Raw genomic sequence first — 25,604 nt, 5'->3', positions numbered from 1 at the left:
TGTGTCCAGTAAGAGTGTGGACAGGTGTGTCCAACAGTAAGAAGCTGTCTTACCCTGTAACCCAGCTCAGGGGTGTTAGGGGGTGCTCTGTCTCCTCCCCAGATCTCACCTTCAGGCCTGCTGAAATGCCGGACCACTAGGAGACGCTGGAAACGAGGACACAAGACAGAGGTCAGGTCCACAGAGCTCACTCAATCACTACAGCAAGCAGAGACCTCTCGGCCATCAGGACTGTGGGGGTCAGTGTGGGGAGCTGTAGGGTATCGGGAGTTTAGGGGTCAGTGTGGGGAGCTGTAGGGTATCGGGAGTTTAGGGGTCAGAGTGGGGAGCTGTAGGGTATCGGGAGTTTAGGGGTCAGTGTGGGGAGCTGTAGGGTATCGGGAGTTTAGGGGTCAGAGTGGGGAGCTGTAGGGTATCGGGAGTTTAGGGGTCAGTGTGGGGAGCTGTAGGGTATCGGGAGTTTAGGGGTCAGTGTGGGGAGCTGTAGGGTATCGGGAGTTTAGGGGTCAGTGTGGGGAGCTGTGGGGTATCGGGAGTTTAGGGGTCAGTGTGGGGAGCTGTAGGGTAGATGTGGGGCACCGGGCCCACCACAGGGCGGCCGGTCCAGTCTCGCGGAAGGCGACCGGGTCAGACTTACGGAAAAGCACCGGGACTTGGGCCGGGACCTCTCCCGCTGCCAGTCCGGGTTCGGCCTGACCGGTGTGACCTGTGAAGACGCCAGACAGCCCATCTCTGAGACAGCTCTAACCACACAGCCCAGCCCAGTCGTGTCGAGACTAGGGGCCTTGGGCAGTCTCTACAGTGTGTCCAGTGAGAGTGTGGACAGGTGAGTGTGTACAGTGTGTCCAGTGAGAGTGTGGACAGGTGAGTGTGTACAGTGTGTCCAGTGAGAGTCTGGACAGATGAGTGTGTCTCTACAGTGTGTCCAGTAAGAGTCTGGACAGGTGAGTGTGTACAGTGTGTCCAGTGAGAGTCTGGACAGGTGAGTCTCTACAGTGTGTCCAGTGAGAGTCTGGACAGGTGAGTGTGTCCAGTGTGTCCAGTGAGAGTCTGGACAGGCGAGTGTGTCCAGTGTGTCCAGTAAGAGTCTGGACAGGTGAGTCTCTACAGTGTGTCCAGTGAGAGTCTGGACAGGTGAGTGTGTCCAGTGTGTCCAGTGAGAGTCTGGACAGGTGAGTGTGTCCAGTGAGAGTCTGGACAGGTGAGTGTGTACAGTGTGTCCAGTAAGAGTCTGGACAGGCGAGTGTGTCCAGTGTGTCCAGTGAGAGTCTGGACAGGTGAGTGTGTCCAGTGTGTCCAGTGAGAGTCTGGACAGGTGAGTGTGTACAGTGTGTCCAGTAAGAGTCTGGACAGGCGAGTGTGTGCAGTGTGTCCAGTGAGAGTCTGGACAGGTGAGTGTGTACAGTGTGTCCAGTGAGAGTCATGACAGGTGAGTGTGTACAGTGTGTCCAGTGAAAGTCTGGACAGGTGAGTCTCTACAGTGTGTCCAGGAAGAGTCTGGACAGGTGAGTGTGTCCAGTGTGTCCAGGAAGAGTCTGGGACGTCCAGAGGCAATCTGTGCTCTCAGAAGGCCATAATGGACCTGCAGCTTGGTGTTCCTCGGACCCGCGACCCTGTCTCTTGAGCCGAGGCGTGTCCTCAGTCAAGATCACCACTGGAAGTGTCTCTCCTCGTCTGGAGGTGCTACCGTGAGACCTGGTCTGTCAAGCGCTTTGCGCTGCTATGTGTGTGAAAGGTGCTCTATCAGTGAAGTTTATTATTATTATTATTATTATAATACAGCGAGCGCTGCTGGGGGCGGAGAGGCCAGTCGGAGGAGGGCTGGACACTGGACGCTGGACGGCGGGCGGGAGGGGAGGACTTACGACGCCTCGCCGGGCCCGGGTCCTGCTGCGACCGCGCACGGCCGTGCGGCATCTCTGTCGGTCCATCGTCCTGCCGAGACAAGCAGAGTCACAGAGGGGAGGGGAGGGGGCGGAGCCACACCGCTGGGCGGCTTGTTCCCCACCCCCGCCCCCCTCTGTGTACAGAAGAGCCCCCTGTCCTGACTGGAGGAGCTCACCCAGCTGTGTCTGGAGAGGAGCCAGGGTATCGGCTTCAACCACACGGACTGGGCGGCCTGTTCCCCACCCCCACCACCCTCTGTGTAGAGGTGCACCTCCTCTCAATATCTTTTTACAGCACGATCACACCCATAAGAGTGGAGTAACGGTAAAAAAAAAACAACTTATTTCTCCACTTACTTTGTTAGTTCTTGCCAGCGGCGCTTTTGACTGACTTACCGATTTCACGGGGATACTGAAGAGCGATTCTGTTTATTAAGCGCTATATAGTTCTTTCCTCCTCCTCTCTCTTCACTCCTCTGAGCTCACGGGGCTCCGGCGCCGCCCCCCGCTAGAATCCGCCGCTCTGTGACGTCAGGCGGCTCATTGTGACGCCCCCGTGACGTCAGCCCCCGACGCGCTCACGGCTCGGCCGCGAAACAAAAATGGCCGCCATTTTTCGCGGTTGTTTTTTTTTGGGGGGGCGGACATTTTATTTTTCCAACTCTCGGCGGCCAGCCGGGTGTCCCTGTACGACCCCGGTAGTCGCCACCTCGGACAGGCAGGGGAAACGGGTCCAGCTGTTTCCGGCCCAAGGGTGACAAAAGCTGCACTTGAATTTAAAGACAAAATCACGTCGAGGGCGCATTCAGCACCCCCACGTCCAACACGGGTTTCCGTGGGGTGGGGTTAAGTGAAAGTAGCACCCCCCCGACCCCCAAGTCGAAGAAAGACCAACCTCCACCCCCCTCTAGCGCCCAAGGGCGGAGATTTCGGGCCACGCCACGTCCAAAAAACACGGGTCCCCCCCGTCCTGCGGGGAAAAGAGACGCCATTTTCTTTTCCGAGCGCTGCGTGGGACCTCACGACCCCCCCCCAAAAAAAAACGGGCTTCGGTAGACGAGGAAACCCAGGCACGTCGACCTCTCTACAACACCACCCGGCCGTTTCTGTTTCAGACCGTGGGAAAAAAAATAAATAAATAAAATGTCGCCCCTCACCGACCGCCGCGCAAAAAAACACAACTTCACGCTACAGAAACGGGCTGTGTGTGTGGGGGGGGGGACACGGGAAAAAAATAAAACCTGCGTGTTTTCGGCAGAGTAAGCTCAGCGGGGAAACTCCCTGAATCTCGGGGTTGCTTCTTGAACCCCGAAAACGACCTTTTTTCTCTCTCTCGTTTTCTTGTTGTCGGGGACGTTCACGAACTCCGCTGCGTCGGTGCGATTCCAAGCGGGACTTGAACATAACCCCCCCGTAGGGGACACAGTGCCCCCGTGTGGCCGAGAGGACCACCACCTGCAGGGCTGAGCTTTTACTGCCGTGTCCCGCTTTCACTCTGGCGATGAAGGAGGGAATCAAGGAGGAGAATTAATATTGTGATCCACCAGTCCATCACAGGACACACACACACCCTGGACAGGACACCAGTCTTTCACAGGATACCAGTCCATCACAGGACACACACACACCCTGGACAGGACACCAGTCCATCACAGGACACACACACACCCTGGACAGGACACCAGTCCATCACAGGACACACACACACACCCTGGACAGGACACCAGTCCTTCACAGGATACCAGTCCATCACAGTACACACACACCCTGGACAGGACACCAGTCCTTCACAGGATACCAGTCCATCACAGGACACACACACCCTGGACAGAACACCAGTCCATCAAAGGACACACACACCCTAGACAGAACACCAGTCCATCAAAGGACACACATACAAACCCTGGACAGGACAGCAGTCCATCACAGGACACACACACACTCACACACCCTGGACAGGACACCAGTCCATCACAGGACACACACACTCACACATCCTGGACAGGACACCAGTCCATCACAGGACACACACACCCTGGATAGAACACCAGTCCATCACAGGACACACACACCCTGGACAGGACACCAGTCCATCAAAGGACACACATACAAACACTGGACAGGACAGCAGTCCATCACAGGACACACACACTCACACACCCTGGACAGGACACCAGTCCATCACAGGACACACACACACTCAAACACCCTGGACAGGACATCAGTCCAGCACAGGACACACACACTCTGGATAGAACACCAGTCCATCACAGGACACACACACACTCACACACCCTGGACAGGACACCAGTCCATCATAGGATGTTCAGTGCCTCTCTCTAATAAAGTAGAAACGCGACATTAGACTCCGTTCGAAACGGGAGAAATCACCAGGACACGATACACCTTGCTCCGGACGAAGGGAGAAGACCTGTACCTTCACGAGTCCGGGTTGTGAAAACTTCTTCTGGCAGTTCAAAACGTTTCGAAGAGACAACAGCGCTACCCTGTTTTCCATTTCTATCGTGTGTTATTATACAGTCATAAGTATCTGTCCTGATCACAGAGTCCCCCTCTCACTGCCAGGACTGAAGCCCAGTGCAGCACCAATAATAATAATAATTAATAAGTCTGGACCCTCCCCTCAGAGCTCTTCCCAGGTCAGGGGGATCCCCTCCAGTCCCCCCAGTGTGCAGCCCCCACCTGGATGATGCTCCAGTCCGCTCAGCACACAGCAGCTCTCAGTGGGGAGGAGAGCAGAGGGATGGAGCCAGTTCAGAGAGGGGGGGTGATTAGGAGGCCATGATGGGTCAAGACCAGGGGGGGAATCAGGCCAGGACACTGGGGTAACACCCCTACTCTTCTCCAGAGACACCCCGGGATTGTTAACGAGCACAGAGAGTTGGTTTGACGTCTCATCCGAAGGACGGCGCCTGTTTACAGTCCAGTGTCCCCCGTCACTATACTGGGGCATCAGGACCCACACAGACCGCAGGGTGAGAGCGCCCCCTGCTGGCCCCACTCACACCTCTCCCAGCAGCAGCCTTGGGGGGGGGGGGGGAGGGAAAAAACCAAAAGCTAAACAGATTTTTTTTAATTTTTTTTTTATTGATCCTTAACAAAAGAATAAAAATTACAAGCTTCAGTCCAGTCCAGTCTGGTGTCTCTCAGCTCCAGTCCAGTCTGGTGTCCCTCAGCTCCAGTGCAGTCCAGACTGGGGTCCCTCAGCTTCGGTCCAGACTGGGGTCCCTCAGCTTCGGTCCAGCACAGTCTGGGGTCCCTCAGCTCCAGTCCAGTCTGGTGTCCCTCAGCTCCAGTGCAGTCCAGACTGGGGTCCCTCAGCTTCGGTCCAGCACAGTCTGGGGTCCCTCAGCTCCAGTCCAGCACAGTCTGGGGTCCCTCAGCTCCAGTCCAGTCCAGTCTGGGGCCCCTCAGCTCCAGTCCAGTCCAGTCTGGGGCCCCTCAGCTCCAGTCCAGTCCAGTCTGGTGTCTCTCAGCTCCAGTCCAGTCTGGTGTCCCTCAGCTCCAGTGCAGTCCAGACTGGGGTCCCTCAGCTTCGGTCCAGCACAGTCTGGGGTCCCTCAGCTCCAGTCCAGCACAGTCTGGGGTCCCTCAGCTCCAGTCCAGTCCAGTCTGGGGCCCCTCAGCTCCAGTCCAGTCCAGTCTGGGGCCCCTCAGCTCCAGTCCAGTCCAGTCTGGTGTCCCTCAGCTCCAGTCCAGTCCAGTCTGGGGTCCCTCAGCTTCGGTCCAGCACAGACTGGGGTCCCTCAGCTTCGGTCCAGCACAGTCTGGTGTCCCTCAGCTTCGGTCCAGACTGGGGTCCCTCAGCTTCGGTCCAGCACAGTCTGGGGTCCCTCAGCTTCGGTCCAGCACAGACTGGGGTCCCTCAGCTTCGGTCCAGCACAGTCTAGTGTCCCTCAGCTTCAGTCCAGACTGGGGTCCCTCAGCTTCGGTCCAGCACAGTCTGGGGTCCCTCAGCTCCAGTCCAGTCCAGTCTGGTGTCTCTCAGCTCCGGTCCAGTCCAGTCTGGTGTCCCTAGGCTCCTGTCCAGTCCCGTCTGGTGTCCCTCAGCTCCAGTCCAGTCCAGTCCAGTCCAGTCCAGTCCAGATCTTAGCCGGCACAGAACCAGGAAAGGAACCTGGAAAGAATATTGTTATTGCAGGTGTGAGGGACACAGACACAGACGTCACCATGACATCAAACAGCAAGAGGAGACTCCTCCTTGAATCACAGACACGACCAGGCGGCGCCCCCCTGTCTGCTCACCTGCACCTCCTCTTCCTCCTCTTGTCCTTCCCGGCAGCCAGCTCCTCCTCTCCCTCGCTCTTCCTCTCCTGAGCTACGGTCGCCACCTCCATCGGCTCGTCCTGGTCTTCTGTTCCCACCGACACGCAGCTCAGGGAGTTAAGAAGGGCGCACCAGCGCTTCTGAAGCAGAGACAGGAGAGTCACGTTAAGAGTCGGACTGGACACTCCAGTACATGAACACTGCACTGAGAGAGAGAGGGGTTCATACAGACACACTGACTGGACACTCCAGGACATGAACACTGCACTGAGAGAGAGAGGGGTTCATACAGACACACTGACTGGACACTCCAGTACATTAACACTGCACAGAGAGAGAGAGAGGGGTTCACACAGACACACTGACTGGACACTCCAGTACATGAACACTGCACTGAGAGAGAGAGGGGTTCATACAGACACACTGACTGGACACTCCAGTACATGAACACTGCACTGAGAGAGAGAGAGGGGTTCATACAGACACACTGACTGGACACTCCAGGACATGAACACTGCACTGAGAGAGAGAGAGGGGTTCATACAGACACACTGACTGGACACTCCAGGACATGAACACTGCACTGAGAGAGAGAGAGAGGGGTTCATACAGACACACTGACTGGACACTCCAGTACATGAACACTGCACTGAGAGAGAGGGGTTCACACAGACACACTGACTGACTGGACACTCCAGTACATGAACACTGCACTGAGAGAGAGAGGGGTTCATACAGACACACTGACTGGACACTCCAGTACATGAACACTGCACTGAGAGAGAGAGGGGTTCATACACACACACTGACTGGACACTCCAGTACATGAACACTGCACTGAGAGAGAGAGAGAGAGAGAGAGGGGTTCACACAGACACACTGACTGGACACTCCAGGACATGAACACTGTACTGAGAGAGAGAGGGGTTCACACAGACACACTGACTGGACACTCCAGTACATGAACACTGCACTGAGAGAGAGAGAGAGGGGTTCACACAGACACACTGACTGGACACTCCAGTACATGAACACTGCACTGAGAGAAAGAGGGGTTCATACACACACACTGACTGGACACTCCAGGACATGAACACTGCACTGAGAGAGAGAGAGGGGTTCATACAGACACACTGACTGGACACTCCAGGACATGAACACTGCACTGAGAGAGAGAGAGAGAGAGGGGTTCATACAGACACACTGACTGGACACTCCAGGACATGAACACTGCACTGAGAGAGAGAGGGGTTCATACAGACACACTGACTGGACACTCCAGGACATGAACACTGCACTGAGAGAGAGAGGGGTTCATACAGACACACTGACTGGACACTCCAGGACATGAACACTGCACTGAGAGAGAGAGGGGTTCATACAGACACACCTACTGGACACTCCAGGACATGAACACTGCACTGAGAGAGAGAGAAGGGTTCATACAGACACTGGACACTGGACAGGAGTAAAGAGAGGATCAGAGCATCACCCACCTTCTTTTTCTTCTGTCTCACAGGAGGTGGTGATTGGACCTCCTCCAGCTGGAGTCCGAGGAGGGAGAGAGGGGGCAGGAGAGGGACAGCACAGGGAGAGAAAGACAGAGACAGGTGAGTCAAGTGTCCCAAGAGTACAGAGACTCTGCTGAGATCACACTCGCAGGGAGTGAGCCTGGGTGTAGCCCACTAATACCGACCCACTGGACACCACAGGACAGAGAGGAGGAGGAGGAGAGAGACACACTGCCTGGACACCACAGGACAGAGAGGAGGAGGAGAGAGACACACTGAGGACAGAGAGGAGGAGGAGAGAGACACTGATAGACAGGGCTGAAAGAGAGAGAGACAGAGAGGCAGGGACAGGCAGACAGCAGGCCGAGAGAGACACTGACAGACAGGGCTGAAAGAGAGAGAGACAGAGAGGCAGGGACAGGCAGACAGCAGGCCGAGAGAGACACTGACAGACAGGGCTGAAAGAGAGAGAGACAGAGAGGCAGGGACAGACAGACAGCAGGCCGAGAGAGAGACACTGACAGACAGGGCTGAAAGAGAGAGAGACAGAGAGGCAGGGACAGACAGACAGCAGGCCGAGAGAGAGACACTGACAGACAGGGCTGAAAGAGAGAGAGACAGAGAGGCAGGGACAGGCAGACAGCAGGACGAGAGAGACACTGACAGACAGGGCTGAAAGAGAGAGAGACACTGAGACCCAGGGACAGACAAGACGGCGAAACTCCACCACAGACAGGACAGGGGGCAGGGTGGGACCAGCACTGACCTCCTTCCTCTCTCCTGCCGGAGGAGCTGTCTCCAACTCCTCTTCCTCCTGCAAGTCAAGAGACAGGCTGAGAGAGAGACGGGCTGGCGGGACATCGGCGAACAGAGCTGAAGGCAGAGAGCCGTGGAGACAGGCCCAGCTGGGACAACGCAGGACAGACAGAGAGCAGGGAGACACAGGGAGGGAGACCCAGCTGGGACAACGCAGGACAGACAGAGAGCAGGGAGACACACGGAGAGACACAGGGAGAAAGACAGGGAGAGAGGGACAAACACAGAGACTCAGACAGAAGGACAGAAAGACAGAAAGAGAGAAGTACAGACGGACAAAAAGACAGAGAAAAGGACAGATGGACTGATGGACAGAAAGAGAGAAAAGGACAGAAAGACAGATGGACTGAAGGACAGATGGACAGAGAAAAGAACAGAAAGTCAGAAGGACAGATGGACAGAGAAAAGAACAGAAAGACAGAAGGACAGTGAAAGGGACAGATGGACAGAAGGAAAGATGGACAGAGAAAAGGACAGAAGGACAGAGGGACAGATGGACAGACAGACAGATGGACGGACAGACAGATGGACAGAGAAAAGAACAGAAAGTCAGAAGGACAGATGGAAAGAGAAAAGAACAGAAAGACAGAAGGACAGTGAAAGGGACAGATGGACAGAAGGAAAGATGGACAGAGAAAAGGACAGAAGGACAGATGGATAGAAAGATAGAAGGATAGACGGACAGAAAGACAGATGGACAGAAGGACAGATGGACAGAGAAAAGAACAGAAAGTCAGAAGGACAGATGAAAGAGAAAAGAACAGAAAGACAGAAGGACAGTGAAAGGGACAGATGGACAGAAGGAAAGATGGACAGAGAAAAGAACAGAAAGTCAGAAGGACAGATGGACAGAGAAAAGAACAGAAAGACAGAAGGACAGTGAAAGGGACAGATGGACAGAAGGAAAGATGGACAGAGAAAAGGACAGCAGGACAGATGGACAGAAGGACAGACAGACAGACAGACAGACGGATGGACAGACAGACAGACAGACAGACGGACAGACGGACAGACAGACGGACAGACAGACAGACAGATGGACAGACAGACAGACAGACAGACAGACAGATGGACAGACGGACAGACAGACAGACAGACAGATGGACGGACAGACAGACGGACAGGCGGACAGACGGACAGACTCTGCCCCACTTGCCTCGTCAGACATCTCCGCCTCTCTCCTTGCCCTCCGCACCGGGGAGCCCCAGGCGGGGCCTGGCGGGGCCGGGCGGGCGATGGGGGGCAGGACGGGTGGGGGCAGGGGCAGGGGCACCGCCCCGGGCAGCAGGGGGGGCTCGAGGGGCATGGCGGCGAGGAAGGGGGGGCGGCGGGGCGGGGCGGTCAGGGGCCTGAGGGGGCCGGAGGGGGGGGCCGGGGGCGGGGAGCGGAGGGGGCTCTCGGGCGAGGACGGGGGGGACACCGAGCGGAACGAGCCGGGCGAGCCCGAGCGGGACGAGCCGGGCGACTCTGGGAGCTCCAGATGCAGCTCGGCCGCCCTCTCCAGCTTCTGGACGAGCTCGGGGAGACACGAAGACACCTCGGGATTCTGTCCAGCGGGGAGAGGGGGAGACACAACGCAGGGGGGATGAGACTACGCCTGGACAGGTGAGTGTGGACAGTGAGAGTGTGGACAGGTGAGTGTGGACAGTGTGTCCAGTGAGAGTGTGGACAGGTGAGTGTGGACAGTGTGTCCAGTGAGAGTCTGGACAGGTGAGTGTGGACAGTGTGTCCAGTGAGAGTCTGGACAGGTGAGTGTGTCCAGTGTGTCCAGTGAGAGTCTGGACAGGTGAGTGTGTACAGTGTGTCCAGTAAGAGTCTGGACAGGTGGGTGTGTCCAGTGTGTCCAGTGAGAGTCTGGACAGGCGAGTGTGTCCAGTGTGTCCATTAAGAGTCTGGACAGGCGAGTGTGTCCAGTGTGTCCAACAGTAAGAAGCTGTCTTACCCTGTAACCCAGCTCAGGGGTGTTAGGGGGTGCTCTGTCTCCTCCCCAGATCTCACCTTCAGGCCTGCTGAAATGCCGGACCACTAGGAGACGCTGGAAACGAGGACACAAGACAGAGGTCAGGTCCACAGAGCTCACTCAATCACTACAGCAAGCAGAGACCTCTCGGCCATCAGGACTGTGGGGGTCAGTGTGGGGAGCTGTAGGGTATCGGGAGTTTAGGGGTCAGAGTGGGGAGCTGTAGGGTATCGGGAGTTTAGGGGTCAGTGTGGGGAGCTGTAGGGTATCGGGAGTTTAGGGGTCAGAGTGGGGAGCTGTAGGGTATCGGGAGTTTAGGGGTCAGTGTGGGGAGCTGTAGGGTATCGGGAGTTTAGGGGTCAGTGTGGGGAGCTGTAGGGTATCGGGAGTTTAGGGGTCAGTGTGGGGAGCTGTGGGGTATCGGGAGTTTAGGGGTCAGTGTGGGGAGCTGTAGGGTAGATGTGGGGCACCGGGCCCACCACAGGGCGGCCGGTCCAGTCTCGCGGAAGGCGACCGGGTCAGACTTACGGAAAAGCACCGGGACTTGGGCCGGGACCTCTCCCGCTGCCAGTCCGGGTTCGGCCTGACCGGTGTGACCTGTGAAGACGCCAGACAGCCCATCTCTGAGACAGCTCTAACCACACAGCCCAGCCCAGTCGTGTCGAGACTAGGGGCCTTGGGCAGTCTCTACAGTGTGTCCAGTGAGAGTGTGGACAGGTGAGTGTGTACAGTGTGTCCAGTGAGAGTGTGGACAGGTGAGTGTGTACAGTGTGTCCAGTGAGAGTCTGGACAGATGAGTGTGTCTCTACAGTGTGTCCAGTAAGAGTCTGGACAGGTGAGTGTGTACAGTGTGTCCAGTGAGAGTCTGGACAGGTGAGTCTCTACAGTGTGTCCAGTGAGAGTCTGGACAGGCGAGTGTGTCCAGTGTGTCCAGTAAAAGTCTGGACAGGCGAGTGTGTCCAGTGTGTCCAGTAAGAGTCTGGACAGGTGAGTCTCTACAGTGTGTCCAGTGAGAGTCTGGACAGGTGAGTGTGTCCAGTGTGTCCAGTGAGAGTCTGGACAGGTGAGTGTGTCCAGTGAGAGTCTGGACAGGTGAGTGTGTACAGTGTGTCCAGTAAGAGTCTGGACAGGCGAGTGTGTCCAGTGTGTCCAGTGAGAGTCTGGACAGGTGAGTGTGTCCAGTGTGTCCAGTAAGAGTCTGGACAGGCGAGTGTGTCCAGTGTGTCCAGTGAGAGTCTGGACAGGTGAGTGTGTACAGTGTGTCCAGTGAGAGTCATGACAGGTGAGTGTGTACAGTGTGTCCAGTGAAAGTCTGGACAGGTGAGTCTCTACAGTGTGTCCAGGAAGAGTCTGGACAGGTGAGTGTGTCCAGTGTGTCCAGGAAGAGTCTGGGACGTCCAGAGGCAATCTGTGCTCTCAGAAGGCCATAACGGACCTGCAGCTTGGTGTTCCTCGGACCCGCGACCCTGTCTCTTGAGCCGAGGCGTGTCCTCAGTCAAGATCACCACTGGAAGTGTCTCTCCTCGTCTGGAGGTGTTACCGTGAGACCTGGTCTGTCAAGCGCTTTGCGCTGCTATGTGTGTGAAAGGTGCTCTATCAGTGAAGTTTATTATTATTATTATTATTATAATACAGCGAGCGCTGCTGGGGGCGGAGAGGCCAGTCGGAGGAGGGCTGGACACTGGACGCTGGACGGCGGGCGGGAGGGGAGGACTTACGACGCCTCGCCGGGCCTGGGTCCTGCTGCGACCGCGCACGGCCGTGCGGCATCTCTGTCGGTCCATCGTCCTGCCGAGACAAGCAGAGTCACAGAGGGGAGGGGAGGGGGCGGAGCCACACCGCTGGGCGGCTTGTTCCCCACCCCCGCCCCCCTCTGTGTACAGAAGAGCCCCCTGTCCTGACTGGAGGAGCTCACCCAGCTGTGTCTGGAGAGAAGCCAGGGTATCGGCTTCAACCACACGGACTGGGCGGCCTGTTCCCCACCCCCACCACCCTCTGTGTAGAGGTGCAGCTCCTCTCAATATCTTTTTACAGCACGATCACACCCATAAGAGTTGAGTAACGGTAAAAAAAACAACGTATTTCTCCACTTATTTTGTTATTTCTCACTTTTGACTGACTTACCGATTTCACGGGGATTCTGAAGAGCGTTTCTGAAGTTGAAACTAACGATCTAAGTCGAAGTAACTTTATTGGAAGAAACACGTGTTTAGAAAGGACTATATAGCGCTTTCCTCCTCTTCTCTCTTCACTCCTCTGAGCTCATGGGGCTCCGGCGCCACCCCCCCCGCTAGAATCCGCCGCTCTGTGACGTCAGGCGGCTCATTGTGACGCCCCCGTGACGTCACCCCCGACGCGCTCACGGCTCGGCCGCGAAACAAAAATGGCCGTCATTTTTCACGGTTGTTGTTTTTCTTGGGTGGACATTTTATTTTTCCAACTCTCGGCGGCCAGCCGGGTGTCCCTGTACGACCCCGGTAGTCGCCACCTCGGACAGGCAGGGGAAACGGGTCCAGCTGTTTCCGGCCCAAGGGTGACAAAAGCTGCACTTGAATTTAAAGACAAAATCACGTCGAGGGCGCATTCAGCACCCCCACGTCCAGCACGGGTTTCCGTGGGGTGGGGTTCAGTGAAAGTAGCACCCCCCCCGACCCCCAAGTCAAAGAAAGACCAACCTCCACCCCCCTCTAGCGCCCAAGGGCGGACATTTCGGGCCACGCCACGTCCAAAAAACACGGGTCCCCCCCGTCCTGCGGGGAAAAGAGACGCTATTTTCTTTTCCGAGCGCTGCGTGGGACCTCACGACCCCCCCCCCCCCAAAAAAAAACGGGCTTCCCAGACGAGGAAACCCAGGCACGTCGACCTCTCTACAACACCACCCGGCTGTTTCTGTTTCAGACCGTGGGGAAAAAATAAATAAAATAAAATTTCGCCCCTCACCGACCGCCGCGCAAAAAAACACAACTTCACGCTACAGAAACGGCCTGTGTGAGGGGGGGGCACGGGAAAAAAATAAAACCTGCGTGTTTTCGGCAGAGTAAGCTCAGCGGGGAAACTCCCTGAATCTCGGGGTTGCTTCTTGAACCCCGAAAACGACCTTTTCTCTCTCTCTCTCGTTTTCTTGTTGTCTGGGACGTTCACGAACTCCGCCGCGTCGGTGCGATTCCCAGCGGGACGTGAACATAACCCCCCCGTGGAGCCACAGCGCCCCCGTGTGGCCGAGAGGACCACCACCCGCAGGGCTGAGCTTTTACTGCCGTGTCCCGCTTTCACTCTGGCGATGAAGGAGGGAATCAAGGAGGAGAATTAATATTGTGATCCACCAGTCCATCACAGGACACACACACACCCTGGACAGGACAGCAGTCCATCACTGGACACACACACCCTCACACACCCTGGACAGGACACCAGTCCATCACAGGATGTTCAGTGCCTCTCTCTAATAAAGTAGAAACGCAACATTAAACTCCGTTCGAAACGGGAGAAATCACCAGGACACGATACACCTTGCTCCGGACGATGGGAGAAGACCTGTACCTTCACGAGTCCGGGTTGTGAAAACTTCTTCTGGCAGTTCAAAACGTTTCGAAGAGACTACAGCGCTACCCTGTGTTCCATTTCTATCGTGTATTATTATACAGTCATAAGTATCTGTACTGATCACAGAGTCCCCCTCTCACTGCCAGGACTGAAGCCCAGTGCAGCACGAATAATAATAATAATAATTAATAAGTCTGGACCCTCCACTCAGAGCTCTTCCCAGGTCAGGGGGATCCCCTCCAGTCCCCCCAGTGTGCAGCCCCCACCTGGATGATGCTCCAGTCCGCTCAGCACACAGCAGCTCTCAGTGGGGAGGAGAGCAGAGGGATGGAGCCAGTTCAGAGAGGGGGGGTGATTAGGAGGCCATGATGGGTCAAGACCAGGGGGGGAATCAGGCCAGGACACTGGGGTAACACCCCTACTCTTCTCCAGAGACACCCCGGGATTGTTAATGAGCACAGAGAGTCAGGACCTTGGTTTGACGGCGCCTGTTTACAGTCCAGTGTCCCCCGTCACTATACTGGGGCATCAGGACTCACACAGACCACAGGGTGAGAGCGCCCCCTGCTGGCCCCACTCACACCTCTCCCAGCAGCAACTTTGGGGGGGGGGGAGGGAAAAAACCAAAAGCTAAACAGATTTTTTTTAAAAAAAATTTATTGATGCTTAACAAAAGAACAAAAATTACAAGCTTCAGTCCAGACTGGGGTCTGGGGTCCCTCAGCTTCAGTCCAGTCCAGTTTGGGGCCCCTCAGCTTCAGTCCAGTCCAGTCTGGGGCCCCTCAGCTCCAGTGCAGTCCAGACTGGGGTCCCTCAGCTTCGGTCCAGCACAGACTGGGTTCCCTCAGCTTCGGTCCAGCACAGTCTGGTGTCCCTCAGCTTCGGTCCAGCACAGTCTGGGGTCCCTCAGCTTCAGTCCAGACTGGGGTCCCTCAGCTTAGGTCCAGCACAGTCTGGGGTCCCTCAGCTCCAGTCCAGTCCAGTCTGGTGTCTCTCAGCTCCGGTGCAGTCCAGTCTGGTGTCTCTCAGCTCCGGTCCAGTCCAGTCTGGTGTCCCTAGGCTCCAGTCCAGTCCAGTCTGGTGTCCCTCAGTTCCTGTCCAGTTCAGTCTGGGGCCCCTCAGCTTCAGTGCAGTCCAGTCTGGCGTCCCTCAGCTCCACTCCAGTCCAGTCCAGTCCAGTCCAGTCCAGATCTTAGCTGGCACAGAACCAGGAAAGGAACCTGGAAAGAATATTGTTATTGCAGGTGTGAGGGACACAGACACAGACGTCACCATGACATCAAACAGCAAGAGGAGACTCCTCCTTGAATCACAGACATGACCGGGCGGCGCCCCCCTGTCTGCTCACCTGCACCTCCTCTTCCTCTACTTGTCCTTCCCGGCATCCTGCTCCTCCTCTCCCTCGCTCTTCCTCTCCTGACCCACGGTCTCCGCCGCCTCCATCAGCTCGTCCTGATCATCTGTCTCCACCGACACGCAGCTCAGGGACTTTAAAAAGACGCACCAGTGCTTCTGAAGCAGAGACAGGAGAGTCACGTTAAGAGTCGGACTGGACACTCCAGTACATGAACACTGCACTGAGAGAGAGAGAGGGGTTCATACAGACACACTGACTGGATACTGACTGGACACTGGACAGATGTAAAGAGAGGATCAGAGCATTACCCACCTTATTTTTCTTCTGTCTCACAGGAGGTGGTGATTGGACCTCCTCCAGCTGGAGTCCGAGGAGGGAGAGAGGGGGCAGGAGAGGGACAGGACAGGGAGAGAAAGAGAGAGACAGGTGAGTCAAGTGTCCCAAGAGTACAGAGACTCTGCTGAGATCACACTCGCAGTGATTGACACCGACACTAACCAGCCTCAGGACAGCACTGCTAGAGCACCACAACCCAGACTCAACCACATCACAGCACAGATCAAACAGCAATATCTCACACACTGGGACACACACACACAAACACAACATAAACTGGAATGCTACAGAACCTTAAACAGACAATACACACTAGCTGAATATTTGACCAAAATAAAAAATAACAAACAGAAACAGACCCTGACGAAGTACAGGCTCAGTGACCACAACCTGGCCATAGAAACTGGGCGACACAGGCAGACCTGGCTGCCCAGAGAGGACAGGCTGTGCTCCCACTGCCAGCGGGGAGAAATAGAGACAGAGGTGCACTTCCTACTGCACTGTGACAGATACTCTGGGATTAGAGAAACATTCTTCCCGAAATTCAGAAATCTAATCCCAGAGTTCCCACACCTGCCAGAATCACAACGGGTCCCAATCCTACTGGGAGAGGGAGGAGTGAACTCAGTTGATCTGGCAGCCCAGTATGTGATCTCCTGTCACAGCCTGAGGAACAGTGAGTCTGTCTCCCAATAATGCTCCAGCCGCCTACAGTATATGTCAATATTTTATAATATGTCTTTGTTGTAAATGTCTGTAACGTGTCTGCTTTACGCAGAGAGTGGCGGGGGTTGGATGTCAAGGCCTGACGATACCGTATTACGCAGAGAGTGGAGGGGTGGGATGTCAGGGCCATACGACACTTCTTTATTCAGAGAGTGGAGGGGGTGGGATGTCAGGGCTAGATGACACTGCTTTACACAGAGAGTGGAGAGGTGGGTGTCAAGGCTATACGACAGTGCTTTCCGCAGAGAGTGGTGGGGGTGTGATGTCAGGGCCATACAACAGTGCTTTACACAGAGAGTGGTGGGGGTGGGATGTCAGGGCCATATGACACTGCTTTACACAGAGAGTGGCGGGGCTAGGATGTCAGGGCCATATGACACTGCTTTACACAGAGAGTGGTGGGGGTGGGATGTCAGAGCTTGACGACACTGCTTTATGCAGAGAGTGGAGGGGTGGGATGTCAGGGCTATACGACAGTGCTTTCGGCAGAGAGTGGTGGGGGTGTGATGTCAGGGCCATATGACACTTCTTTACGCAGGGAGTGGCAGGGGTGGGATGTCAGGGCCTGACGATACTACTTTACACAGTTAGTGGTGGGGGTGGGATTTCAGGGCCATACGACACTTCTTTACGCAGAGAGTGGCAGGGCTTGACGACACTGCTTTATGCAAAAAATGGAGGGGTGGGTGTCAGGGCTATATGACAGTGCTTTCCGCAGAGAGTGGTGGCGGTGTGATGTCAGGGCCATACAGCAGTGCTTTACACAGAGAGTGGTGGGGGTGGGATGTCAGGGCCATATGACACTGCTTTACACAGAGAGTGGCGGGGGTGGGATATCAGGGCCTGACAACACAGCTTAACGCAGAGTGTGGAGGGGTGGGTGTCAGGGTTATACGGCAGTGCTTTACGCAGAGAGTGGTGGGGGAGGGATGTCAGGGCTTGACAACACTGCTTTATGTAGAGAGTGGAGGGGAGGGTTTCAGGGCCATAAGACACTGCTTTATGCAGAGAGTGGAGGGATTGGTGTCAGGGCCATATGACACTACTTTACACAGAGAGTGGCGGGAGTGGGATGTCAGGCCCTGACGATACTACTTTACGTAGACAGTGGCGGGGGTGGGATGTCAGGGCCTGACGATACTTATTTACGCAGAGAGTGGCAGGGGTGGGATGTCAGGGCCTGAAGATACTGCTTTTCGCAGAGAGCGGAGGAGGTGGGATACAACCTCTCAGTGGGGCCAGCAGGGGGCACTCACCCTGCGGTCTGTGTGGGTCTTAATGCCCCAGTGTAGTGACGGGGGACACGATCTGGCCCACCAGCGACGAGCAGGTTACCAGATCTAGACAAAGGGGGCAACTCTTAGTCGTATGAGCTTAGTCACACATCGCAGCGATTAAAAAAACAAAACAAACATATTATGTCTGTTACTAACGACTTTTTTTTCCTACATTGAAAGTCTCTTTCCCGGGTGATTTTCTAGCGCGACTGGGGCTCTTCATTTCTCCTCGGTGTCTCATCGCGGGCGGAATTGAAACAGACCACAGAAGATGGTCACACACTATATTATTATTGAGAGAAAGGCTCACTGTACCTCAGGCTGGGACAGTAGATCACACTGTATTATTATTATTAAGATAATTGAGAGTCTGGCTCACTGTTCCCCAGGCTGGGACAGGAGATCCCACACTGTATTATTATTATTGAGAGACAGGCTTACTCTCTGTTCCTCAAGCTCAGACAGGACATCACATACTGTATTATTATTGATTGACAGGCTCACTGTTCCTCAGGCTGGGACAGGAGATCACACACTGTATTATTATTATTTAGAGACAGGCTCACTGTCTGTTCCTCAGAGTTGGACAGGAGATCCCACACTGAATTATTATTTTAGAGAGACAGGCTCACTGTATGTTCCCCAGGCTGGGTCAGGAGCTCACACAGTATTATTATAATTATTGAGAGACAGTCTCACTGTCTGTTCCTCAGTCTGGGACAGGAGATCACACACTGTATTATTATTATTGAGAGACAGGCTTACTCTCTGTTCCTCAAGCTCAGACAGGACATCACATACTGTATTATTATTGATTGACAGGCTCACTGTTCCCCAGGCTGGGACAGGAGATAACACTGTATTATTATTGAGAGACAAACTCACTGTCTGTTCCTCTGGCTGGGACAGTAGATCACACTGTATTATTATTATTGAGAGTCTGGCTCACTGTTCCCCAGGCTGGGACAAGAGATCCCACACTGTATTATTATTATTTAGAGACAGACTCACTGTCTTTTCCTCGGTCTGGGACAGATGGTCACACACTGTATAATTTTTGAGACAGGCTCACTGTCTGTTCCTCAATCTGGGACAGTAGATCACATTGTATTATTATTATTAATATTATTGAGAGTCTGGCACACTGTTCCCCAGGCTGGGACAGGAGATCCCACACTGTATTATTATTATTTTGAGACAGGCTCACTGTTTGTTCCTCAGGCTGGGACAGGAGATCACACACTGTATTATTTTTATTGAGAGAGAGGCTCACTGTCTGTTCATCAGACTGGGACAGGAGATCCCACACTGAATTATTATTATTGAGAGACAGGCTTACTCTCTGTTCCTCAGGCGAAGACAGGACATCACATACTGTATTATTATTGATTGACAGGCTCATTGTTCCTCAGGCTGGGACAGGAGATCAGACACTGTATTATTATTATAGTGAGACAGGCTCACTGTATATTCCCCAGGCTGGGACAGGAGGTCATACATTATATTATTATTATAGAGAGACAGGCTCACTGTATGTTCCACAAGCTGAGACAGGAATTCACACTGTATTATTATTATTGAGAGACAGGCTCACTGTCTGTTCCTCAGGCTGGGACAGAGGATCACACACTGTATTATTATTGAGAGACAGGCTCACTGTCTGTTTCTCAGGCTGGGACAGAGGATCACACACTGTATTATTATTGAGAGACAGGCTCACTCTCTGTTCCTCAGGCTGGGACAGGAGATCACACATTGGCTTGTTATTGAGAGGCAGGCTCACTGTCTGTTCCTCAGGCTGGGACAGGAGATCACACGCTGTATTATTATTATTGAGAGACAGGCTCACTGTCTGTTTCTCAGGCTGGGACAGGAGATCACACACTGTATTACTATTATTGACAGATAGGCTCACTGTGTCTTCACTTGGGCTTGAACAGGAGATCACACACTGGATTATTATTATTGAGAGACAGGCTCACTGTCTGTTCCTCAGGCTGAGACAGGAAATCACACACTATTATTATTACTGAGAGACAGGCTTACAGTCTGTTCCTCAGGCTGGGACAGGAGATCACACACTCTATTATTATTATTGAGAGACAGGCTCACAGTCTGTTCCTCAGGCTGGGACAGTAAATCACACACTCTATTATTATTATTGAGAGACAGGCTCACTGTCTGTTCCTCAGGCTAGGGTAGGATATCACACACTGTATTATTAGTATTGAGAGAAAGCCTCAGTGTTCCCCAGGCCGGGAAAGGAGATAACACATTGTATTTTTATTATTGAGAGACAGGCTCACTGTTCCTCAGGCTGGGACAGGAGATCCCACACTGTATTATTATTATTGAGAGACAGGCTCACTGTCTGTTCCTCAGGCTGGGACAGGAGATCACAAACTGTATTATTATTATAGAGAGACCTGCTCTTTCCTGACTGTTCCTTAGGCTGGGACAGCAGATCATAATCTGCTTTATTATTATTGAGAGACTGGCTCACTCCTGTCTGTTCCTCAGGCTGGGACAGGAGATCACACACTGTATTATTATTATTGAGAGACGGGCTCACTGTCTGTTCCTCTGACTGGGGCAGGAAATGACACACTGTATAATTAGTATTGAGAGACAGGCTCAGTGTTCCCCAGGCTGGGACAGGAAATCACACACTGTATTATTATTATTGAGAGACAGGCTCACTGTCTGTTCCTCAGGCTGGGGCAGGATATCACACACTGTATTATTAGTATTGAGATACAGACTCACTGTCTGTTCCTCCTGCTGGGACTGGAGAACACACACTGTTCTATTATAACTGAGGGACATGCTCACTGTTTGTCCTTCAGACTGGGACAGGACATTCCATACTAGGTTATCATTATTGAGAGACAGGCTCGCTGTCTGTTCCTCAGGCTAGTACAGGAGATCACGCACTGTATTATTATTATTTAGATACAGGCTCACTGTGTGTTCCTCTGGCTGGGACAGTAGATCACACTGCATTATAATTATTGAGAGGCTGACTCACTGTTTCCCAAGCTGGGACAGGGGATCACACACTGTATTATTATTGAGAGACAGGCTCACTGTCTGTTCCTCTGGCTGGGGCAGGGAATCACACACTGTATTATTATTATTGAGAGACAGGCTCACTGTCTGTTCCTCAGGCTGGGACAGGAGATCACACACTGTATTATTATTGAGAGACAGGCTCACTGTCTGTTCCTCTGGCTGGGGAAGGGAATCACACACTGTATTATTAGCATTATTAAGAGACAGGCTCGCTGTCTGCTCCTCAGGCTGGGACAGGATATCACACACTGTTGTAGTGTTCTCTCACGAGGCACCAGTTCTGTAGGGGTTTGGGCATTTACTGGGACAATTATTTTTGTGGCAGTAAATCACAAAATTGATTATTTTAATGGTTTAGAATCCAACCATGCGACATAACTCAAACAATGCACACACAGGTACTAATACACGAGGATACAATATATAGAATATGCATGCAAACCTAACAGATCTTATCGTAAGGCTTAACAGAATACAAAAGATATAAATTCATTCAGTTACAAAGAGTTACACATATCAAGAGGACATAAGTATATCATTCATTTAGACCGTTTCGTAATTGAACTTGTTTACAACGTCTACATGAGATACTCAAAACAAGAACATAACCCTTAGGAATTAAATTGATATCAACTGGTTGGGAGCAGTAATGCAATAAGGTTCAATACTCACTGCCAGTGGGTCCCTTTTCTCACCGTTTCCGTAGTGCAGCGGTTATCACGTTTGCCTCACACGCGAAAAATCCCCGGTTCGAAACCGGACGGGAACAGCCTCTTTCTGTACGCTCCTGTACTTCACAGAGGTCTTGAGCGACCGGTCACATGTTCCTTTCCTTCTGAGTGACGTTCCTGCAACACTCTCCCGCTCCTCTTGGTGCGCTCATGCCGCAACACAGGAAGGCTGGAGCAGGTGGCTGTGGGCTTTGCGCACTGCCGAAATAGCTCAGCTGGGAGAGCGTTAGACTGAAGCTCTGAAGGTCCCTGGTTTGATCCCAGGTTTCGGCATTTTGTTTCATCGCGCCCTTTGTTCCTCTCTCCAGCGCCCCCTGCCTACAGTGACGCGTCCCTTTCTCAGCCCGAAACGCAAGCGAGACACCAGCAGCGGTCCCTGCAGGTTTCCGTAGTGTAGAGGCTATCACGTTCGCCTAACACGCGAAAGGTCCCCGGTTCGAGACCGGGCGGAAACAGCCTCGTTTTGCACGCTCCTGTACTTCACAGAGGTCTTGAGCGACCGGTCATTTGTTCCCAATGTATTTCCGGTGCCTTCGTGCACTCTTGTACCAAACGCACGTTCCTTCTGTACGCGGAGCCGATCATTTGCAATTGGGCTGTGCCGACAGACCAGGTCGAGCTCTGTCGGCTCAAAAGCAGCGCAGGACCTGCAAGAACAACAGAAAGATTAGCATCCAGCGGGGGCCTCTTAGTGAGCCCAAGAGCTCATCAAGAATCGGCTCCAGCAACAGGGCTGGGCGCATTGTTCCATTCTCCGCCCACTCTCGGTGTAAACAAGTCCCTCCTGGTCTCTGCTTGAAATGCACTTTCCTGCGTTTGCTTTGGTGTAACTGGCTTCCCCTGCATGGGCGAATGTGAAGAAGATCCTTAGTAAGTCATTGAAGAAAACCGAGAAGAGGTCGGAGTGGCCTCTGTCGTTCATCAACGATCCAGTCAGGCAGTACTCCTCTGTAAAGCGCCGTTCGTTCACGTCGATTGGCTTTTTTTTGCCTTCATTCGTGCGAGTAGTAAAAGCAGACGCCCCTATTCTGCCGTGACCCGGATTCGAACCGGGGTTGTTGCGGCCACAACGCAAAGTACTGACCACTATACGATCACAGCGAGTTACCGAGACACACGCGGCAGGGCGGAAAGGGCTGTGCTCTCTTCGTGTGACATAATTCGGAAAAGTCCTGACGTTGCATTTCAACTGAGCCCCAGTATACATCGACCCTTCGACACTCTGAGTGACAACTCTCTTGCGTGTTTTCTCATATTTATGTAGTTTGCTTGCATGATGCCGGGAACAGCATGGTTGTTCGCTGCCATATAGTCTAGCGGTTAGGGTTCCTGGTTTTCACCCAGGCGGTTCGACTCGGTTTTGCCTCCTGCTTTCCAAAAGATCAGCACCGTGTACGAAAGAGCCGCATTAAAACTACTCGAACGTGCAAAACGTGCGAGAAGAGGGGGCGCTTGTTTCCAACCGAAACTTCTCGCGTGTGAGACGAGCTGATCATCGCTGTGGGAGGGTTACTCTGGTAGACAGGGCTGACCTTCGGCAATAGGATTTATAGTCTCCAAGATGATATTTGCACTTTCTGGAGAGGCGATTTTCTCCACTTCAGTAGCCCGATTTCGTCGATTGCGTGGAGAGGGCTGTAGAATGTGGCGCCGCCTTTCCTGCTCCGTCCATGACAGGCGTGCTGGTCTCTGGAGAGAGAGCACGGTCCATCAGCGCACTCCAATAAAGGCACTGGAAGCAGCTAAATCGCATTGGCGAAGCTCAGCACTGGGCCGCTGGGCACGTCTTACCACCGTTTCCGTAGTGTAGTGGTTATCACGTTCGCCTCACACGCGAAAGGTCCCCGGTTCGAAACCGGGCGGGAACAGACATCTTTTGTCGCCAGGCACAAAAGGGGATTGGGGATTCGCCTAGCGCTGTGATCGAACAGACCCACTGGACCCACCTCTTAGTGTGGCGGGATCTGCACAGTGCATGTCACAGCGCATCCTGCTTTCACTTCAAGGCGCGTCCTGATGCACCCCAGTCTCCCGCGTGACAGGTGGGGACAGGTGACAGGTCCTATACTAACGAGGAAGACATCGCTCTCTCCGACCCCCGGCATCGTGTCCCGACCCACCGTGCTGGAAGCCGACGCGTGCTGTGATTCCTTTACGGAGCAGAAATGACAACCGAGGAGCCGAGAGATCATTTCAGCATTTCGCGTCTGAACGGAAAACACAAACGACCAACTCGGAATGACTTGCCTTTGACGCTTCTCAAAGCGTTCTTTGTGCATCGAACAGACCCACTCACCTCTTAGTGTGGCGGGATCTGCACAGTGCATGTCGCAGCGCTTCCTGCTTTCACTTCAATGTGCTTCCTGATGTCGAGTCGTGTGCCGTGCGGAGGCTCTGAAAGCGAGAGCAATGAAAAGGTGCACGACGCTGTGAAAGAAAACAGAGAAGTGAAAGGCAGTCATTTCTCTAAGGAGGTGAAAGAAAAGCTACTCCCCGTCGGGGAATCGAACCCCGGTCTCCCGCGTGACAGGCGGGGATACTTGCCACTATACTAACGAGGAAGACATCGCTCTCTCCAACCCCCGGCATCGTGTCCCGACCCAGCATGCTGGAAGCCGACGCGTGCTGTGATCCCTTTACGGAGCAGAAATGACAACCGAGGAGCCGAGAGATCATGTCAGCATTTCGCGTCTGAACGGAAAACACAAACGACCAACTCGGAATGACTTGCCTTTGACGCTTTTCAAAGCGTTCTTTGTGCACGACGACTGCGCCGCCTAGCAGATACAAATGGTTTGTACAACTTTGAACTAGCAAATGGAAGAGGGCTTAGCCCCCTCTCTTTTAGCCCAGGTTCGATCTGTCTCCCAGAATCACCAGGGCGCACACACACACACACACCCGTGCCGTTGAAGTGCTCTGCTTCATTTCTAAGGGCAACTCAACATTCACTCCTACCCCGAGTGCAGAAAAGACAGCATCCACAGCAACAACAGCTCAGGTCTCTGCACAGGAGCTAAGCTGCCCTCATCTCCTCTGCTCTGCGGCTCCTGCGGAGTGGAGTCCTGCCTGGAGCCGTGTTTGCAGGCGGCGGCTCCCCGCGCCCTGTCTGTGCGTCGTGTCCAAGAGCTCCTGGGAGGAAGAGAGAGCCCTCCCACTCGGGGGCTTTTCCACGGTCTGTGTGAGGAGGGGCGGGTGTGTCCAGTAGCTTATCGAGCGGAAGCCTGGGGCGGCGGAGAGCTGTGATCGTGCAGACCTTGAGGTGTCACCTCTTTGTCTGCTTTCCCGCCCCCCCTCCGCCCAAGCTCTGCTCCAAAGTAGCCCGGCAACCCCTCACACCTGCACGTGTCACAACCTAAGGTGCGGTCATGAGACACCCATGGGGTGTCGTTCTGTTCTTGCTAATTGTTTCCTGCCCGTCGCAGGCAGGAGTCCATGCGAGGAAGATGCGCTGGACAGAGCTCAGAGGGCGCAGCTGGGTGGCTTTCCTTCTGAGTGACGTTCCTGCAACACTCTCCCGCTACTCTTGGTGCGCTCATGCCACAACACAGGAAGGCTGGAGCAGGTGGCTGGGGGCGCTGCACACTGTCGAAATAGCTCAGTTGGGAGAGCGTTAGACTGAAGATCTAAAGGTCCCTGGTTCGATCCCGGGTTTCGGCATTTTGTTTCATCGCGCCCTTTGTTCCTCTCTCCAGCGCCCCCTGCCTACAGTGACGCGTCCCTTTCTCAGCCCGAAACGCAAGCGAGAAACCAGCAGCGGTCCCTGCAGGTTTCCGTAGTGTAGCGGCTATCACGTTCGCCTAACACGTGAAAGGTCCCCGGTTCGAGACCGGGCGGAAACAGCCAGCCTCGTTTTGCACGCTCCTGTACTTCACAGAGGTCTTGAGCGACCGGTCATTTGTTCCCAATGTATTTCCGGTGCCTTCGTGCACTCTTGTACCAAACGCACGTTCCTTCTGTACGCGGAGCCGATCATTTGCAATTGGGCTGTGCCGACAGACCAGGACGAGCTCTGTCGGCTCAAAAGCAGCGCAGGACCTGCAAGAACAACAGAAAGATTAGCATCCAGCGGGGGCCTCTTAGTGAGCCCAAGAGCTCATCA

General features: G+C 53.9%; 1 protein-coding gene and 5 non-coding genes across 6 annotated transcripts; 3 read left to right on the top strand and 3 right to left on the bottom strand.

Moving 5' to 3' along the window:
- Positions 1–5,547: 5,547 nt before the first annotated feature.
- Positions 5,548–9,806, bottom strand: LOC148664611 (uncharacterized). The gene is made up of 5 exons (XM_088632881.1): positions 9,657–9,806; positions 8,451–8,498; positions 7,670–7,717; positions 6,153–6,313; positions 5,548–6,024 (listed from the first exon to the last, which is right to left on the bottom strand). The coding sequence occupies exons 1-5, from the start codon at positions 9,804–9,806 to the stop codon at positions 5,997–5,999; spliced, it is 435 nt and encodes a 144-aa protein (XP_088489007.1). The 3' UTR covers positions 5,548–5,996.
- Positions 9,807–21,884: 12,078 nt separating this feature from the next.
- Positions 21,885–21,957, top strand: trnav-aac (transfer RNA valine (anticodon AAC)). The gene has a single exon. It is a non-coding gene; the product is annotated as a tRNA-Val (tRNA).
- A 574-nt stretch (positions 21,958–22,531) lies between these two features.
- Positions 22,532–22,603, bottom strand: trnah-gug (transfer RNA histidin (anticodon GUG)). The gene has a single exon. It is a non-coding gene; the product is annotated as a tRNA-His (tRNA).
- A 694-nt stretch (positions 22,604–23,297) lies between these two features.
- On the top strand, positions 23,298–23,370 carry trnav-cac (transfer RNA valine (anticodon CAC)). The gene has a single exon. It is a non-coding gene; the product is annotated as a tRNA-Val (tRNA).
- Positions 23,371–23,991: 621 nt separating this feature from the next.
- On the bottom strand, positions 23,992–24,063 carry trnad-guc (transfer RNA aspartic acid (anticodon GUC)). Its single transcript has one exon. It is a non-coding gene; the product is annotated as a tRNA-Asp (tRNA).
- Positions 24,064–25,089: 1,026 nt separating this feature from the next.
- On the top strand, positions 25,090–25,162 carry trnaf-gaa (transfer RNA phenylalanine (anticodon GAA)). The gene has a single exon. It is a non-coding gene; the product is annotated as a tRNA-Phe (tRNA).
- The last annotated feature ends 442 nt before the right edge of the window (positions 25,163–25,604 follow it).

Source organism: Lepisosteus platostomus, chromosome 5 (genome assembly GCF_059453375.1).
Source record: "Lepisosteus platostomus isolate fLepPlt1 chromosome 5, fLepPlt1.hap1, whole genome shotgun sequence".
Lineage (NCBI taxonomy): Eukaryota > Metazoa > Chordata > Actinopteri > Semionotiformes > Lepisosteidae > Lepisosteus > Lepisosteus platostomus.
Note: the sequence above shows the minus strand (reverse complement) of the source record. Positions and strands in the feature narration are given on the sequence as shown.